The sequence below is a fragment of the Mytilus trossulus genome, chromosome 7 (genome assembly GCF_036588685.1).
Source record: "Mytilus trossulus isolate FHL-02 chromosome 7, PNRI_Mtr1.1.1.hap1, whole genome shotgun sequence".
NCBI lineage: Eukaryota > Metazoa > Mollusca > Bivalvia > Mytilida > Mytilidae > Mytilus > Mytilus trossulus.
In genome coordinates this window covers 43,473,999-43,493,217 of record NC_086379.1, presented here as the reverse complement: position 1 = coordinate 43,493,217, position 19,219 = coordinate 43,473,999, and the positions used below count along the sequence as shown (strand labels likewise).

The following is a 19,219-nucleotide window of genomic DNA, read 5'->3' as shown; positions in this document are numbered from 1 at the left end:
TAGACCGTTGGTTTTCCCGTTTAAATGGTTTAACATTAGTATTTTTTGTGCCCTTTATAGCGTGCTGTTCGGTGTGAGCCAAGGCTCCGTATTGAAGGCTGTACCTTGGCCTATAATGGTTTACTTTCATAGATTTTTACGTTGATGGAGAGTTGTCTCATTGGCACTCATACCACATCTTCCTAAATATATACATTGACACCTGTGTCATCTCTGATAAGTTTCAGTTTATATTTAATATCAGTTTAATTGAAGTCTGGAGTTGGCATGTCAGTTAACTGCTAGTAGTCATTTATGTATTATTTTCATTTTGTTTATTTTCTTTTGTCACATCTTCTGCATGACATCAGACTCGGACTTTTCTTGAACTGAATTTTAATGTGCGTATTGTTATGCGTTTACTTTCCACCATTGGCTATATGTATAGGGGGAGGGTTGAGATCTCACAAACATGTTTAACCACACTTTTTTTGCGCCTGTCCCAAGTCAGGAGCCTCTGGCCTTTGTTAGTCTTGTACTATTTTTAATTTTAGTTTCTTGTGTACTATTTGGAGTTTAGTATGGCGTTCATACTTTGCTCCCTCTGCCTCTACATCAACCCCTATCACCACGCCCACGTGTTCTAGTAGATTTGGGTGGCATGACTGTATTGTTTCCGAGAAATCTCCGTTTTAATCAGAAATAGAAGGAATGGAACTATATTGATATGAAACACGATATTGACGGTATTGATGAGAACGTAGTAAGATCGCGGAATGAACGTAGTAAATTCGTGGTAAGAACGTGCTATTATAATCGCAGTAAGATCGTGTTGCAATCGGATAACTCGTGGTATGGTCGTAGTGAGAACGTGAAGAGCGTAGAAAGGTCTTTATAAGCGTAGAAAGGTCTATATAAGCGTAGAAAGGTCTATATAAGCGTAGAAAGGTCTATATAAGCGTAGTGAGGTCGCAGAATAAGAGCGGTGAGAACGTGGTTTAATCGTAGCGGGATCGTTGTAGAAGCGTAATTAGGACGTAGTAGTATCGTGAAAACAACGAAAATTAACATTTTCATGCCGCTCATACCGCGACCTCACCACGATCTAAATTTATTTTAGATCGCGGTGAGCGTGGTGCGATCGTGGTCTAGTGGGACTGGGGCTTTACGTGTATATTATGTTCGCGGTTAGAACTGACATTTTATAGAAACTTCAGGGTTGGCAATGCATTTTAAGTAACAATATCTCTCATTTTAACATCATTTAATACAAACAAATTCATTCAGACGTGTCCTTGCAAATTAATTTATTTTTAAACTATTATATATTAAAAAAATCATGAATTTTTCTTCACTTTAGGACCATAAAAAGTGAAAAATGTCTTTCAACTGTTTTATCGCCCTTTAAATTAACTGTGCATATTTTAACATAAAATTTCATCTCAGATCAACGGATAAAATAAGATAGGTTATTTATTCCAGACAAAATCAAATCTGGAAAAAAAATTCGAACGTCAACTAAAAATGTTTATGAGTATACAGTTATACATTTGAGACGTCGAAGTTTATTTTATGAATTGGAATTCTGTCTATGTTAAGAGGTTCCATTATTTTTTTGATATATGGCACACATGTAACCTGTAATCGGCTATCGTTACAACAACATAGAACACAGTAACAATATGCTTGCATGACTCTAAAATCCATGGCAATGCCATTTGGAAACTTAGACAAACTTCATCTGTATGTGCGACCACAGTTTTTATTGTATTAACCATACCTATAGTAGGTAATGAATTCGAATAGGGTTATGTGACAGCAATTTGAGAAATAAAACAAAAAATTGTTCGTTTTCACAAAAACTCTTTAAAAAAATAGTAAGACAAAAATTTGCAAAAACCAAAGTTTTTTTTAAGACAAACACAAAACACACGAACTGTAAGGAGCTTCTCATGATTTAAAAAGCTGTCATAAAATTAAAATTAAATTATGGAGATGAATATGAAATTAACTAGTTATTTTAGTTATCAACAGATTCTGAATACTGGGGGAAAATATACCATATTTATAAACAAAAAAACTCCTTAAAGCTAATTGGGTATGATAAATCAAGGCTAAATACGCCAGAATCTTGGATTCCTGCATGCTCGATATACACATATAAAACATAACAAACTCGACATAAAAATACAGTGCATATAAACAATAACCAAAGCAATACTCGTCAGTAGAAATAGCGGTCTCCATAGAGATGTACTCGATTAAGAACTTCTGTGTGCAAATTAACAGCATATATCATACCATCATTTTCAACAGAAAAAATAAGACAAGACTTGAATGATCTTTAAAGGTTAAAAGGTCCAGTTCAAGTCAATTAAGGTGGAATAGCTGTTAGAAATTAAGCATTTCTCTCAAGAACACAAACACACACACTCATACACAAACACTTATTGATCTTTCTGCAAAAAAAAATTCCTAATACGGATCTTGGCATGCAACCCTGGCACCACTCTGCGAGAACGCAAGAGAAAAAAAAATGCCTCATTCAAATGCAAAAGTATACCAAGAATGTTTCAATATCAAATTGTAACATTTGTGCAGACGTCACAGAATTCTTTCATAAACAACTGTTAGTTCGGTGAATTGTACATTATAAGCCGGAAATAATAGTTCCAATAGTATATGAAAAATTCAAGCTTTCAAAGTTATCATGGATACAATATTCAGTTTCCGTAAACCCCCATTTTTATTCCTTCATCGTCTGTGTATCTTTTATATGCCACCGCAGAATTAGGTCTCAGAGTGTCCCACCGATCTCGGAGACTGCCATACCTCCTGAAAAATAAGTTTTGTATGAGTATCATAAGGGTTTTAACTCCGAGAGATAAGAAATGGCACTCAGAAACACTGCTTAAAAAGTTTTATATTTAAATTGTAAATTTGCCTCACCGATAATTTTCTTTAGTTTCAAGTTTGTTTGTTTTTTTGCTTTTCGAATATTTCATCAGAAGTCCTGCCAATTTTTAGTAAACGACACTTGCATCTTAGTCTTTGGTGTTGTATCATTAAGATTTGATTGCTTCCATTGTGTCTTTCAAATTTAAATGTTAATACAATTATTACGACATACGTGCGGACGGGAGTATACTTAGCGCAAGATTTTTTTTTTTGTGTATTTGTTCATATTTTGCCATAGGAACTCGGATCATGATATAACATAATAAAGGAGGGTTTGTAAATAGATATAAGATAGTGTATGAGTGTCAATGAGACAACTCTTCATCCACGTCACCATTTTTATTACGATATACAAGTGCGTTTGTGTCCACGCAATAGTCTATAAATGTAGAAACTGTAATCATTGATCATGAACGAAACACGATCGAATGTTTTAAACGTGGTTTCAAGCTGTCTTGCTACTATAGTATATGTCTTCTTGTTTTTCGTTTGTGCTTTTGCATTGTTTTACATTTAATCTTTTCAGGACAGTAACCTGTATAGCTGCTCTACTGATTATAATACTTATAGTTATTGTAACAGCGCTGTTATGAAAATGATTCTGTGCAGTACAATTTTGTTTTTCTATGATTTATAGTAAACCTTCATTTCTTATTTATCATGCATCATAATAAAAGACAAACCTTCTGTAAAACAGTACGCTTACAACTGCAATGGCCACCACAACAAGTATAATGAAGATTGCAAGAGCCGCTTGGCCACCTTTACTCATCCCACTCGACTTCCCCTGGCTATCATGTTGTGGTTTGGTAGCTCTTGCAGTGCTTGCTTCAGTCGAACTTGTAGCTGTCGGTGAAATTCCGGTCGTCGATGATGTCGTTCTTTTGGAAGATAATAGCACAGTACTTGCCGGCGACGAACTATTAACAGTTGTTGAGATATTTGTTGTCGTAATTTTTTCAACACTGGGAGTTGTTATTACTGTAGTGTTCAGTGTAGTAACGGTTGTTGATTCTGCTGTGTTCGCTTCAATCGTTGTGTTTCTTGTCGTTAAAGGTTTGGATGAATTTTTAGGTGTCTGGCTGTTTACAACTGCTGTACTTGGTCTTGTTGTTGCTGCTGCTGTACTTGGTCTTGTTGTTGCTGCTGCTGTACTTGGTCTTGTTGTTGCTGCTGCTGTACTTTGTCTTGTTGTTGTTGCTGCTGTTGTTGGAATTGTAGTAGTAGGAGTCGACAATGCAGAAATTGTTATTGAACCTAGCGAAGTAGTTGGTGTTATAGAAGGAGTCGATAATGTCGAACTTGCTGTTGAACGTCGCGATGTAATTGGTGTTGTCGAAGCGGAAGTCGACGGTGTAGAACTTGTTAATGTTTCTGTCGAAGTACTGGTTATTGTTGTTGGAACACTTGTCGATTGCATTGTTGTTTTATCTGTCGGACTGTTTGCAGTCAAAGTCGTTTGCGCAGTTATGGGTTTTTGAGCTGCCACGACTGTCATATTAGCACCCGGTTTTGCTGTCGGAACACCAGTTACCTCGACTTGATTGTCCGATATCGACGAAGGTGTTACTTTGTTTGTATAATTGTTATCGATACTTGAATCGTTCGTCGTAGTCTGTTCGGTTGAAATAACGATATTTTCATTGGTATGAGTGGCATTGCTTGGTGTTGTGTGGATTACAGATGTAGCTGTATATGAGGTAGATTTTGCTGATGAAACAGTGATTGTAGAAGGTTGCGGTGATATTAAACCAGTTGAAATTCTAGTTGTGGTTTTTGCCACAGCTCCTGAAAACGAAAATACTCTTTAATACTAGTTTCGCGTATAAATTTCAAACACATTATTCATTTAATACTATTACTCAACTCAAGTACGGGACAAAACAGACATTGGTCAAACTATTCTATTTTCGACAATATTACTTACTTCATATATCATGGAAAAATTGTTGATATCAGTACTAAGAACAATGCAAGACACGAATAACAACCCCAACATATTCTGTTAGTTTAAACATATTTATTTAGAGTGGATTGGGAAACAAGTTTTGCAACTTATATTAATCCCTTTCCACTTTGCGGGCGCGAGTGCTGCCTTGTAGCGGCATTAGCCTACTCTTTTTCGAAATCTACAAGGGTGTCTTTAACGTGCAAGAGATATGGCTCTCTCTTAACACGGGTCGGCCATTTATCGTCCCCTTCCGACGGACTATCATCGTTTTTCTTAAGACCATACTCGCTAATGGTGTCAAGGGAGAGCCGAAAATTGAGTTCCTGAAATGTCATCCCAAAAGGGAATCGAACCAGGAACCTCTGTGTTAGAAGTCCGATGCACTAACCACTACACCACGGCTCTCACATATTCTGTTGTTTATAATAATAAGATATAAGTAGACCAATTTGTCATTACCTTTCTATATTATTGTATAAGGCGGCTTTTTGTTCAATGTTATTGGTTTTTTTTAACATTGTGTAACATCTCACAGCAGTATACTACTGTTGCCTTTATTTTTTCACCCCTTATTTCATTGATTTTGTATTTACATGGTATGATAGATCAAATTTATCAGTCACTAGTGTTAATATGTCTTTAAATTGAGTTACGCCATCATTTCTATTGATATATCACATATATTTTTATGTTGTGATACTACACTTTTTTTTAAAAATAGAAGTGAAGGTTGGTACCAGGTAAGGTTGGTACTAGGTAAGGTTGGTACCTATTAAAACGTTGTTTAAACCCGCTGCATTTGTTTGCACCTGTTCTAAGTGATCACAAGGAATCTGATGTTCAGTATACGTAGTTGTCTTTTGTTGATGTGGTCCATAAGTGTTTCTCGGGGTTTTTTTTTATAGATTAATAAGACCGTTGGTTTTCCCGTTTGAATAGTCATTGTTGGGACCCTTTGTATGCCTTCCTGTTCGGTGTGAGCCATGGATCCGTGATATAAGGGTTTACTTTCACAAAGTGTGACTTGGATTGAGAGTTGTCTCATTGGCACTCGTATTACATCTTCTTATATATAAACACGAAGATGGAGAAAGAAAAAAAAACAGTCCATTAATTAAATAAAAAGATTAAGCAAATCGAATACGCATCCCGCTAAAAATGATAGTGAATTTATAAGCTCGAGAAAAAGCATATCGATATTTAACAAATTTTCTACTTTGTCAAAAGTACATATAGAACAGGTTTTTTTTTCATGCCATGTGCTGTTTCTTGGTGCTTTTGAATTAGCAGATTTATTCTGTTTTTTTACAATTTTTATCTTTAATTTTTGAAGATGATATTTATGTTTTTATCAATTCCATCAATCATATACATACGCGATAACAATTTAGTGTGAATGAAGTGTTCTTTGAGATTATAACAATCTTCTAATGATAGAGAGGTCATGGAAACTTCCTGAAAGTCAATGTATTACATGTATTGATAATGTACAACTAGAACTAGATATAGGAAGATGTGGTATGAGTGCCAATGAGACAACTCTCCATCCAAATAACAATTTATAAAAGTAAACCATTATAGGTCAATGTACGGCCTTCAACACGGAGCCTTGGCTCACACCGAACAACAAGATATAAACTGCAGACATATATTTGAAAAAAAGTATTTATCTTTTATAAATAGGTATTAGCAGCCAACTTCGTTTCCAATAAAATGAATCGTTATAAAGTATCCTTATTTTCATCGATTAGATGAAGTTGGTTTTTTTTATGTTTAACGACCCTACGAAGAACTCTCTCATAACCTTGAAAAAATGCCACCAAATAGAATAATGTTCAACGGTAAATGAAAATAATTTTGTTGGAGGTATACAGTATAAATGGAGACCGAAATGTTTTTGATCATAGTACGACAACTGAAGCGAAAATAATAGTCATACCAAACACATATAGAATAGGCTTTTTATGTCGAGCGTTATTTCTGGGCGCTTTTGAAATTACAGATGTAGAATATTTTTTTACAATTTGTGTGTTCAATTTTCTGGAAACGATATGTGTGCTTTTATCATTATTACAAGTACTTCATTCAGTCTATACAGCGATAAACACTTTGTGTGAAATTCATTCGAAGAAGTGTTCTTTGAGATTATAACAATCTTACATTGCAGCGATAGGGAGGTCATACGAACTTCCAGAAAGCCGACGAATTACATGTATTAAAAATTAAGTATTTTTTTGCCTTTCTTTTTTTATTTGAAAAGTTATATAGTATTTTTTTTTGTCTTTCTTTTCTTATTTGAAAAGGTCAATAGCAGCTAAATTCATGTCAAATACAATAAATCGTTATAAAGTAGCCTTTGAAAATTTGGGATACTACGCCATGTAATTGTTCATGAAAATATTGACGCATGCATGCACCATGTGTCTATTAGCAAAGAAGCAATATTGATGGATATGTTGTAGTAGTCATGCCATCTTCTTAATTTCATAAAGCGATTATTTTTTAATATTTCCCGTAAAGCAAAATCAATATAGTACACCCTAATCATGTGTAATAGATAAGATTTAAAAAAATAAAAGGCCATATGTGTGGCCTATAAGCGAACGAACAGACAGCTATAAAACTACATGTCTCTACTTTGTGGCGTTGCTTTTATTTTAAAAAAAAAACCATAAAAAGAGGTACAAGATATTCATACATATTAATAAAAAGTTCATCATTTCCTTGTAAGTGAGGTACATGGAAACAGTGGTAATTTGGACAGGGGGGAATCATGTTTGTCATCACACAATATAAATAACTTCGTCTTCTGGTTGTTAAATACGACCTACTCATCCAAATAACAATTTATAAAAGTAAACATAGTAGGTACGGCCTTCAACACGGAGCCTTGGCACACACCGAACAAAAAGCTACTATTGCCCAAAAAAAAATACTGGTGTAAAACCATTCAAACGGGAAAACCAACGGTCTAATCTATATAATAAAAATGAGAAACGAGAAACATGTATAAATTATATAAACAAACGACAACTACTGTACATCAGATTCCTGACTAATTATAGGACAGGTACAAACATTTGCAGCGGGATTAAACGTTTTAATGGTACCAAACCTTCTCCCTTTTCTGAAACAATAGTATAACACCACAACATAGAAAAACACATATGTATACTAAGTAGATATAGGAAGATGTGGTGTGAGTGGTCTGCATGAAGCAAAAAAAGTTTCAAGAAATGAAAAAGGATATTCCATCAAACAATACTCAAACTTACAATGATAAAAAAAAAAGTATAACTTACCATTGAAAGACAATACATAAATATTGATGAAGAGAAACACCGGTAACAAACGTGTACACTTGAACTTCATTGCTTCCGCCTTTTCTTACTTATTTGTGTATAAAATGTATACCGGAAAATGTCCTTTCTCGCATTTTTTAATATCCTTTTGCTTCAACTACATTTTTATCATTTTTTTGAAACGTGGATTTTTATACTTGATGACCTTTCAACCCGGCATATCTATGTGGAATACCTGTAGCGATTGGGAAACGAAGTCAAATAAGGCAAACAAACTGATAAGAGCTTACCTGTTTGTTTACCGATATAATTAGTCTCAAATGCTGCAATAATCGTAAATATTATGACAGCATGGTATGATATAGAGTACCATTATTTTAATTTATAACTTGAAAGTGTGATATTGTTCCCTAGTGTTGACAGTGGGTTACTTGCCATTAATTTTTATACCCTTCCAAATGTATTTCTACATGTTTAATGCCTCAAATTACAAGTATGGGGGTGAAATTACACTGTAACAAAATTTGGGTCAAGAATTTTAAAGCAAAGTAGTGATTTGGTCCAGCCGAAAAAGGTTAAAAATTAGCACTTCGGAAGCTGTCAAAAGATTTCAAGACACCCTAAACATAAAATTGTCCATATTTTGAGTTAGAGACGATGAAGTTTTCTATAATTTTGATATAATTAGTCCCAAAAGTAGTACTACACACTGTAAAAATTCCTTTGAGAAACGCAGGTGGGATTATTTTTATTTTCATTTATGTTCTAAAAGAAATGCACTACGGAATAATTGTGGTCTCGGACCATATGTATTTTACTATGTTTTAGCCGCCGATTGCATACAATGTGCTTTGACAAATGTTGCTCCTAATAGTCCTCATACATATGACATGTTATACAAATATAAGATAGTTTGATGGATGGGACAGAAACAAATGTATTTTTTTCGTAAAATATTCATGTTAGTGCCGATATGATTTGTTAAGCCATCTGTCTTTCTGTTTGATCAGTGTTAAATGTATAATACCTATATCTAATATACCCTTAATCAAATATAATACATTAGACTGGATCAAACCAAACGAACTATTATGTGTATGTGTCATGTCAGACTATATGTATGGGCCATGTGTACTACGTTGTTGTTTGTTTTTGTTTGAACGTCCTTTTTTTGAGTCCTCTAGTGTTTGTGTCTATTGTTTATAGTGCCAATTACTTATAAAAAATGTATTATTTTCCTATGAATAACTCTCAATGAGAAACCAAGTAACATCTAGAGGTAAACAAACATTGGTCATCGTATGGTTTTGTTTGTCACTTAGAAATATGGAAATCGGCGGTATGATTGCCAACGAGACAATTATTTTTCAGATTCAAAGTGACGAGGATGTAGGCAACTATACGGCCTTCAACAATATGCAAAATGCATATCATGACGTCTCCCGGGTAATGGGGACGGGTTTTTTTTTGGGAGGGGAGGGGGGTCAATGATCACAAGGATTTTAGACCCTGTCGCATTCATGTGCCTTTTTCTAGTCCAGAGCCTGTAGGTCAGTGGATTCATGTTTGTCATACTTGTTTTTTGTTGAATTCGGACGTTAGGTTTTAATCTTTTTAAGGGTTTAAATAGTCAAATATTCGGGGTTTTTTTTCTCGTTGTTGTTTTTGTTGAATGAGGTCGTTAGTATTTCTCGCCGGAAAGTTTAAAATGTTATATATTTTAAGGGCTTCAATATTCAACTGTTCGGTATGGTTTTTCTCTCCGGCGTTAGTAAAGGCCAAACTGTAAACTATAATCGATTCCACAAACTTCATTGCAACTCTGCATGGTTGATAGTCATTGACAATATTAACGCATCTCCTGACTTTTACACTAAACAAATTTATACGTATGACATCAAGTTCTGAGAATCACGTTATATATTACCATGTGAGGTTAAGGAAGATTAATGGTATACCGCCATCTCGGATTGTACAATCCCAGTACAAAATCAGTCTGGTTATTTGCACAAATCTGCAAATTTGGAGACAGATTTGCAATTAATTGGTTAGACTGTTAATTTGCACAATGAAAACTTGGTGATTTTATGTATAGCTCAAAATATTTAAACAAATATCAACTTTTAAAATATATTTTTATTTTTATTTTCTTAAAACATATAAAACCTAGTATCTTCTAATAATTTATTTTAAAATCTTATCTGACAGATTTTTTTATGCACACACATGCGTGTTATATCATGAACAAAATAAATTAAGGCAATTTTTAACGGCTCATAGATTGGAAAGTAGCACAGACGTCAGTGACCCAAACCTTTTATTATAGTTTTGAAAAAAAGCAGAGTAAAAGCATCATTTTGGCAAAGTGTAATGCAGGAAAAGGGGGAAGAATCGCTGCTCTGTTAGGTTGTCTCCCCTTTCCCTCCAAAACGTTAGTTACACTTAAATATCGGGGGACTGACTTCTTTCACTAGGGACTTTTCTCGCTTTGGTGCATTTTAAGGGTTGAGCGTCTCTATCATAATGGGGCTTCGGACAATAGAAACACTTTAAGGGTTATTTTCCTACGGCAAATTACAAACATTTTTATTCTTTTAAAAGATGACAGTTTATTTAATTTATTTCTCAACGTCACATTAATAGCTTTGATCAAAAGAACTCTAGAAATGAGATTAACTATATTATTAAAAAAAGACGAAACTATTTATAACTTAATCTTACGTCACATACTTTGCCTTGGAGCTTTAGCAATACGATTTAATTCAATTTTATTTATTTATTAGTTTATTTGTCTAAGTTTACTTTATTTTATTTTCCTTTTCCAACATACAATTTTCCATCATTATATATCCCTGTTGTTCGAAAAAAATTGCTCCCGCAATTTTATTTATGAGTTTATTTAGCATTATCAATTTTTTATCCATGTTATTTTTTATTAAGTAAATGATGATTTACATACTTATATTTCAAAGCGCTTTTCATAGGACAAGATTTTACAAAGCTATTTATTTTGAAGATGAATTCTATTATTTTTTCTTTCTATGGTGTTCAGTTATTTGACAGGCATAATGGCGTTCGTTCTATGTTCATTTTATTCATTTTTCATATTTAAGCAGTTTTTATCCTCTATGTATTTAATCAAATTACTAGTGATAAGCCCACATTCTTGATAGTTTGCTCGAACTCCAAATCTACCTCGGTGTCATACCCATTTTTCGGCGTATGCCCGTTTTCTTTGGTAGTTTGCTCCGACACCAAATTCTATCGTGAGTCATACCCTCAAAGTACATGACTTAAATACTTTTTCTCAAATACTACTATACTGCTTTAGTTCTTATTTTAGACACGTTTTTAAACAAAGTGTATTATTACTCTACAACATTTTGATTACCTAGTAAGTTTTTCAATTTATATCAAAATTAATCTTTTAGAGACTATTTATGTTAGCTTTAGTCACGTTTTTTTATATGGATGGCGAATCCATACATAGCACTAATTTTAAGGGTGTCATGAATACCCACAAATTCTTACGACTTAAACAAACTTTATTCCTCTTGAAGGGAAATTTACATATCAATTTTAACTTAAAATTCAAATAATCGCTGCAGCACACAATGCCAACTTTCAAATTTATTTAACTTTTCTATACAGATGTTTAATTTATGTACTTTTATCTTTTGTAAGTTAAAATTTGAGGCATTATTTTATGGTTCTCATCTAAACAGAGGCATTTCTTTTAATCCTTCACAGTTTAATGAATATTAACCGCCTGAACTTTAACTTTCAAATAATATTACATTTATTTTTTAATACTTTAATTTTCTATTTCATATTTTCATGAACGAATCTTTGTTCTTCATTTTTTTTCTAAATCAACGACCACTACATTATTTGCCTTCTTTGTTTTCTTTCAAATTGATTGGTTTTCTCAACACATTTATTCATTTTATTTTTTATTTACTTTTATTTTTCATCATTACTATTTTTATAGCGTTTTACTTACTGATGCTTAGTCTTCACTTATACAAAAGGATTTTGCAAATCAACGTTTGCCCATTAAGTAAAAGGAATTTCGACTTCACCTTAAACTTTATTCATTATTTTACTTTATCAATTATTATTGCTCTAACTAATTTTATAAGTTGTTTAAAAACATTTCTGTCCTATCTTACAAAACTATTCATTATTTAAAACAAAATTTATAAACTTTTCTTTACAATTTTACATATTCAGATTTTTTTTATGTACGTTAAGCCAATTTTTAAAACTGTTTCCGCTTATTTTACGTTAATTCACATGTTTAATAATCATTTTCCATTAGTTAAACTTACTTATTCTTTTTAAAGAATTTGAATTATTTTAAAATTTAGCAAATCTTTTTTTAACAAATCACACATACCAATACTCACACAATATTTACACATATATATACATTATCAATTCACACAATATTTTGAAAACATAATCACTATGGTCCGATAATGTGGTTTTTAGTCCAGTTTCTGTATTGTTACGATTTTTCTTCATGTCTTCTCCGCAAATTTGAATAACGATAGGTTCCGAAATGCTAATCACATACAACAGGTATAATGTTCCAGGTTCAAACTTAAGATTTCCAATTTTTCGGTTTATAACATATTTTCAGGTCCGAATTCTTTTGTAAAGTTTCACTTTAGACTGGTTCTTTGCAATTATAGTTCATCAAACGTTGGGTTTTGAGTTTTGAGGTACCAAGGATCTTTCCTCTTGCTCCACCATCTGTAATGCAGGAAAAGGGGGAAGAATCACTGCTCTGTTAGGTTGTCTCCCCTTTCCCTCCAAAACGTTCATAACACTTGAATATCGGGGGACTGACTTCTTTCACTAGGGACTTTTCTCGCTTTGGTGCATTTTAAGGGTTGAGCGTCTCTATCATAATGGGGCTTCGGACAATAGAAACACTTTAAGGGTTATTTTCCTACGGCAAATTACAAACATTTTTATTCTTTTAAAAGATGACAGTTTATTTAATTTATTTCTCAACGTCACATTAATAGCTTTGATCAAAAGAACTCTAGAAATGAGATTAACTATATTATTACAAAAAGACGAAACTATTTATAACTTAATCTTACGTCACATACTTTGCCTTGGAGCTTTAGCAATACGATTTAATTCAATTTTATTTATTTATTAGTTTATTTGTCTAAGTTTACTTTATTTTATTTTCCTTTTCCAACATACAATTTTCCATCATTATATATCCCTGTTGTTCGAAAAAAAATTGCTCCCGCAATTTTATTTATGAGTTTATTTAGCATTATCAATTTTTTATCCATGTTATTTTTTATTAAGTAAATGATGATTTACATACTTATATTTCAAAGCGCTTTTCATAGGACAAGATTTTACAAAGCTATTTATTTTGAAGATGAATTCTATTATTTTTTCTTTCTATGGTGTTCAGTTATTTGACAGGCATAATGGCGTTCGTTCTATGTTCATTTTATTCATTTTTCATATTTAAGCAGTTTTTATCCTCTATGTATTTAATCAAATTACTAGTGATAAGCCCACATTCTTGATAGTTTGCTCGAACTCCAAATCTACCTCGGTGTCATACCCATTTTTCGGCGTATGCCCGTTTTCTTTGGTAGTTTGCTCCGACACCAAATTCTATCGTGAGTCATACCCTCAAAGTACATGACTTAAATACTTTTTCTCAAATACTACTATACTGCTTTAGTTCTTATTTTAGACACGTTTTTAAACAAAGTGTATTATTACTCTACAACATTTTGATTACCTAGTAAGTTTTTCAATTTATATCAAAATTAATCTTTTAGAGACTATTTATGTTAGCTTTAGTCACGTTTTTTTATATGGATGGCGAATCCATACATAGCACTAATTTTAAGGGTGTCATGAATACCCACAAATTCTTACGACTTAAACAAACTTTATTCCTCTTGAAGGGAAATTTACATATCAATTTTAACTTAAAATTCAAATAATCGCTGCAGCACACAATGCCAACTTTCAAATTTATTTAACTTTTCTATACAGATGTTTAATTTATGTACTTTTATCTTTTGTAAGTTAAAATTTGATGCATTATTTTATGGTTCTCATCTAAACAGAGGCATTTCTTTTAATCCTTCACAGTTTAATGAATATTAACCGCCTGAACTTTAACTTTCAAATAATATTACATTTATTTTTTAATACTTTAATTTTCTATTTCATATTTTCATGAACGAATCTTTGTTCTTCATTTTTTTTTTAAATCAACGACCACTACATTATTTGCCTTCTTTGTTTTCTTTCAAATTGATTGGTTTTCTCAACACATTTATTCATTTTATTTTTTATTTACTTTTATTTTTCATCATTACTATTTTTATAGCGTTTTACTTACTGATGCTTAGTCTTCACTTATACAAAAGGATTTTGCAAATCAACGTTTGCCCATTAAGTAAAAGGAATTTCGACTTCACCTTAAACTTTATTCATTATTTTACTTTATCAATTATTATTGCTCTAACTAATTTTATAAGTTGTTTAAAAACATTTCTGTCCTATCTTACAAAACTATTCATTATTTAAAACAAAATTTATAAACTTTTCTTTACAATTTTACATATTCAGATTTTTTTTATGTACGTTAAGCCAATTTTTAAAACTGTTTCCGCTTATTTTACGTTAATTCACATGTTTAATAATCATTTTCCATTAGTTAAACTTACTTATTCTTTTTAAAGAATTTGAATTATTTTAAAATTTAGCAAATCTTTTTTTAACAAATCACACATACCAATACTCACACAATATTTACACATATATATACATTATCAATTCACACAATATTTTGAAAACATAATCACTATGGTCCGATAATGTGGTTTTTAGTCCAGTTTCTGTATTGTTACGATTTTTCTTCATGTCTTCTCCGCAAATTTGAATAACGATAGGTTCCGAAATGCTAATCACATACAACAGGTATAATGTTCCAGGTTCAAACTTAAGATTTCCAATTTTTCGGTTTATAACATATTTTCAGGTCCGAATTCTTTTGTAAAGTTTCACTTTAGACTGGTTCTTTGCAATTATAGTTCATCAAACGTTGGGTTTTGAGTTTTGAGGTACCAAGGATCTTTCCTCTTGCTCCACCATCTGTAATGCAGGAAAAGGGGGAAGAATCACTGCTCTGTTAGGTTGTCTCCCCTTTCCCTCCAAAACGTTCATAACACTTGAATATCGGGGGACTGACTTCTTTCACTAGGGACTTTTCTCGCTTTGGTGCATTTTAAGGGTTGAGCGTCTCTATCATAATGGGGCTTCGGACAATAGAAACACTTTAAGGGTTATTTTCCTACGGCAAATTACAAACATTTTTATTCTTTTAAAAGATGACAGTTTATTTAATTTATTTCTCAACGTCACATTAATAGCTTTGATCAAAAGAACTCTAGAAATGAGATTAACTATCTATAATACTAAAATTACGAGGTCCAATTTGTCAGCCGTCATCACGTAAAAACGATGAATCAAAGAATTCGACTTTATATATAACTAATATAGTACAAAGGTATAGATTAAAAATTACACCACTCCAGGCTCTTTTGTTTTCCACGTAATTAATATTGCCAATAATAAAGAAGTTCCGGGTCGAGTCCGATACCGATACCAATAGTATATTTACCTGTTACCTATTACCTTATCTGTACGTTCCGCATCTGACAGGCGCACCACCAAACGGTGTATTCAGGATTAATATGCTATATACACGGGTCGTATTCACAGGGTAACGTTGACACTACTAAATTGTCAAATTGTTACCTATTGTAATGTTTTAATCAGTAAGACTTTCTAAGATAACAATACGAATACTAAAAATCTGTACTGAAAATAAGGCGCATAGGTACAGTTTTCAATTTGTTAGCGGCCATGACCTAAAACAGCAAATCAAAGAATTCAACTTTATTTATAACTTATATAGGACAATGCTGTTGATTAAAAAATACTACATTCCAGGACCTGCGATATCACGGGTGTGTTCTAGTATTATTAAAAAAAGACGAAACTATTTATAACTTAATCTTACGTCACATACTTTGCCTTGGAGCTTTAGCAATACGATTTAATTCAATTTTATTTATTTATTAGTTTATTTGTCTAAGTTTACTTTATTTTATTTTCCTTTTCCAACATACAATTTTCCATCATTATAAAAGTATAAGAAAAATTCTAATTAATGAAATACATTCCTATGATCTACCTTAAATACATACAAGATGGTGATGGACGGTTGCAGTGGAGCAGAAAAGTGGTATTTTCATTTCAGTTGTATGGTTTTTCACTTCCATACACAGCATTTTGGTACCATTATTCAGTGACCACCCTTTCTTCAATAAACTCCTGGCTATTGCTCAATCATATATCTTTATATATATCTTTATTGCAAAATTACACCCATGAGGGTCAAGCAATACAATGAAACAATAATTTTATAGTATACAATGCAATACAATGAAATACAATGTAATACAATGAAATACAATGTAATAGAATGAAATACAAAATAATACAATACAATATATGGAAAAATAGAACATTAGAGTTCAATTATAAATGTATGTAAAAAACACCATCATAACCTTGCCTGACACGGGTCTGACTCCCTCAGTTCTAAAGACTGTTTAATGAAGACTCAAATATGACAAACAAGTTCAGGGATGGGGTTTATAATGTGTTTAAGTTTATTGAATGCATCAAGATGCTGAAATAATGATACATAGTCTTTTAGATAAACAAAAAGATTAGAACGCAAAGATATGTTAATGTCACAATACAAAAAGAAATGATATTCGTCATCTAAGACTTCACATTTTTTACATAATCTTTGTGCTCTTGGAATGTTTCTGTACCTTCCTAATTCAATGCCTAGGGAATGATCACTTAGTCTAAATTTTGAGAGTAATAGTATGTACAATTTTTAATTTTGTACAAATTATAATTGGTACAGGCCTTTTTGTACAAGGTTAACATCAATATTTTTAATTTACCGGAAATTTACCATCTTGGTGTTTTCTAAAAAAAAAGTATGTATTTCAATCTTACGTTAGCATGGTTAGGTACTACACGTCATCTCTGGTATACAACTGAGAATGAATACACCTGTTTGGTTAGTAGTAATTTAATTTCTTTATGACTAGCACCAGATTCTATGACGGGCCATACTACATTTTATTCTTCTTATATAAATTTGTGTCAGTGCTATATATACGAATGAGGCATGTAGTCATGTTAATGTCGCAGTTATAATCTAGAGCATACAGTGTTTCTGTTTTATCAAATTATGTCAAGAGTTTTACAAAATACTGATAACATGTACCAAAAATTAAGTGCATAAAAGTACAAATAATTATGTATACATTTTTACGCTTGTGTGCACGGTGCAATTCAAAGTCAGTATTTATCTATAAATATAACTAAACTTTCAGGAAAGTATCAATGTTTGTTAAACAAATAACAGACATATGAAAATCTGAGTAATAGAGTTACTCTTTAACTTATTCGTTTCTACTTTTGAATATACACTAGTATAACAAATGTCTATTGCAGTCTTTTGAATGATTATTCAATAACATTGTTTTCAAATATTTATTGAACCTTTTTAACAGAAGTCGAGTAGCTTAATGATTGATTGATTGACGAAGCGTATGTTGATTAACGTCCAGTGGCAAACACTAGATTCCTGTGGTCGATTTCACAAAAAAACTTACAACTTAGATTGATCGTTAGTATACTGATTTGTTCATGGCTTAAGACCAATCTTAGTTGTAAGTTGTTTTTTTGGTAAAATCGACTACTGATATTTATGGCGAGAATTAATAATTGAAAGAATAGACTGATACTACAAGGTAGATCACCGAGATCAGAAATGGGAATGTTTGCTGGGGAATGCAGGTTTGATGTGAAGATACAGAAAAATAATCAATAAAATCGGTCAGCATTACGAATCCCTCAAGGCAGTCTGTAAAAATAAATTACAAGCATGTAATACCAGGAGGAGGGAGAGTCAAAGATGAAGCTAGTAACATACATCGTTGGTCCCTTGCTGTTACACAAAAAAGGTTGATTTTCATAGTGCGCAAAAGTGACTAAAGCCTTCAAAATCCTAGCTTAAACCCTGGTAAAAGATCCGCAATTGCATCAAAAATTTGAGTAAACATTATAGACAAGATTTGAAAATAAAAGAATGTTGAAATTCAAATTCAAATTCTTTATTACCTTGAACTTTACAGTTCATCGGTGTAAATACAATTTTTCATAGTAAACAAGTAAACAGACAGAGAATGTTCATGTAATATTGTCTCTGATTTTAAATTAATAAAACTTGCTTTTGAAAAAAATAGTTAGTTCTTTGAGTTGCACATATTTGTAAACAAAAAAGTTAATCAAAATCTATAGAAATATGCTATTTTGCCGGCTTGAATTTATGATATTCTTATCAGAACCGTCAATATATCCACTGTCATTTTAATATCAGACGGTATTGAGATTTTTGTCCTTTTATGTTCTAATGTTATTCATGATCCTCCCTAAATATGTGTTTTACATCACGGTATGACGTATGTTACATATTTGGATCATATATAAACAAGACTTGTGCTGTTGTCTGCTCTATGGTCGGGTTGTTGTCGCTTTGACACATTCACCATTTCCTTTCTCAATTTTATTTTTTAAGATTTACTATTGACGAATGAGGATCATAGGATGTTTTAACAGTGTAATTTCGGTACGTTGTTCTTTATTATGATCTGCTTATTTTGTTGGTATTGGGCTTTTACTTTATACGGAAACAACCGATGAGCTCCGGTAAATCCTTTCTTTTCATTGGTTACTATTTATAGATACTCACATGGCTACTCTTTTAAACATGAATGAATCTTGCAAAACCGGTTCTGCGACTATGGTTCTATTTAAAGATTTCAAAACACTTGATACCTTACGGGAGTTTTCCTTTAATACAATAGTAGCAAACTTT

General features: G+C 32.2%; 1 protein-coding gene across 1 annotated transcript; it reads right to left on the bottom strand.

The window, feature by feature from the left end:
* Positions 1-1,262: 1,262 nt before the first annotated feature.
* Positions 1,263-8,436, bottom strand: LOC134725115 (mucin-2-like). Its single transcript, XM_063588665.1, has 3 exons — positions 8,191-8,436; positions 3,621-4,725; positions 1,263-2,814 (listed from the first exon to the last, which is right to left on the bottom strand). The coding sequence occupies exons 1-3, from the start codon at positions 8,258-8,260 to the stop codon at positions 2,703-2,705; spliced, it is 1,287 nt and encodes a 428-aa protein (XP_063444735.1). The 5' UTR covers positions 8,261-8,436; the 3' UTR covers positions 1,263-2,702.
* Positions 8,437-19,219: the final 10,783 nt, after the last annotated feature.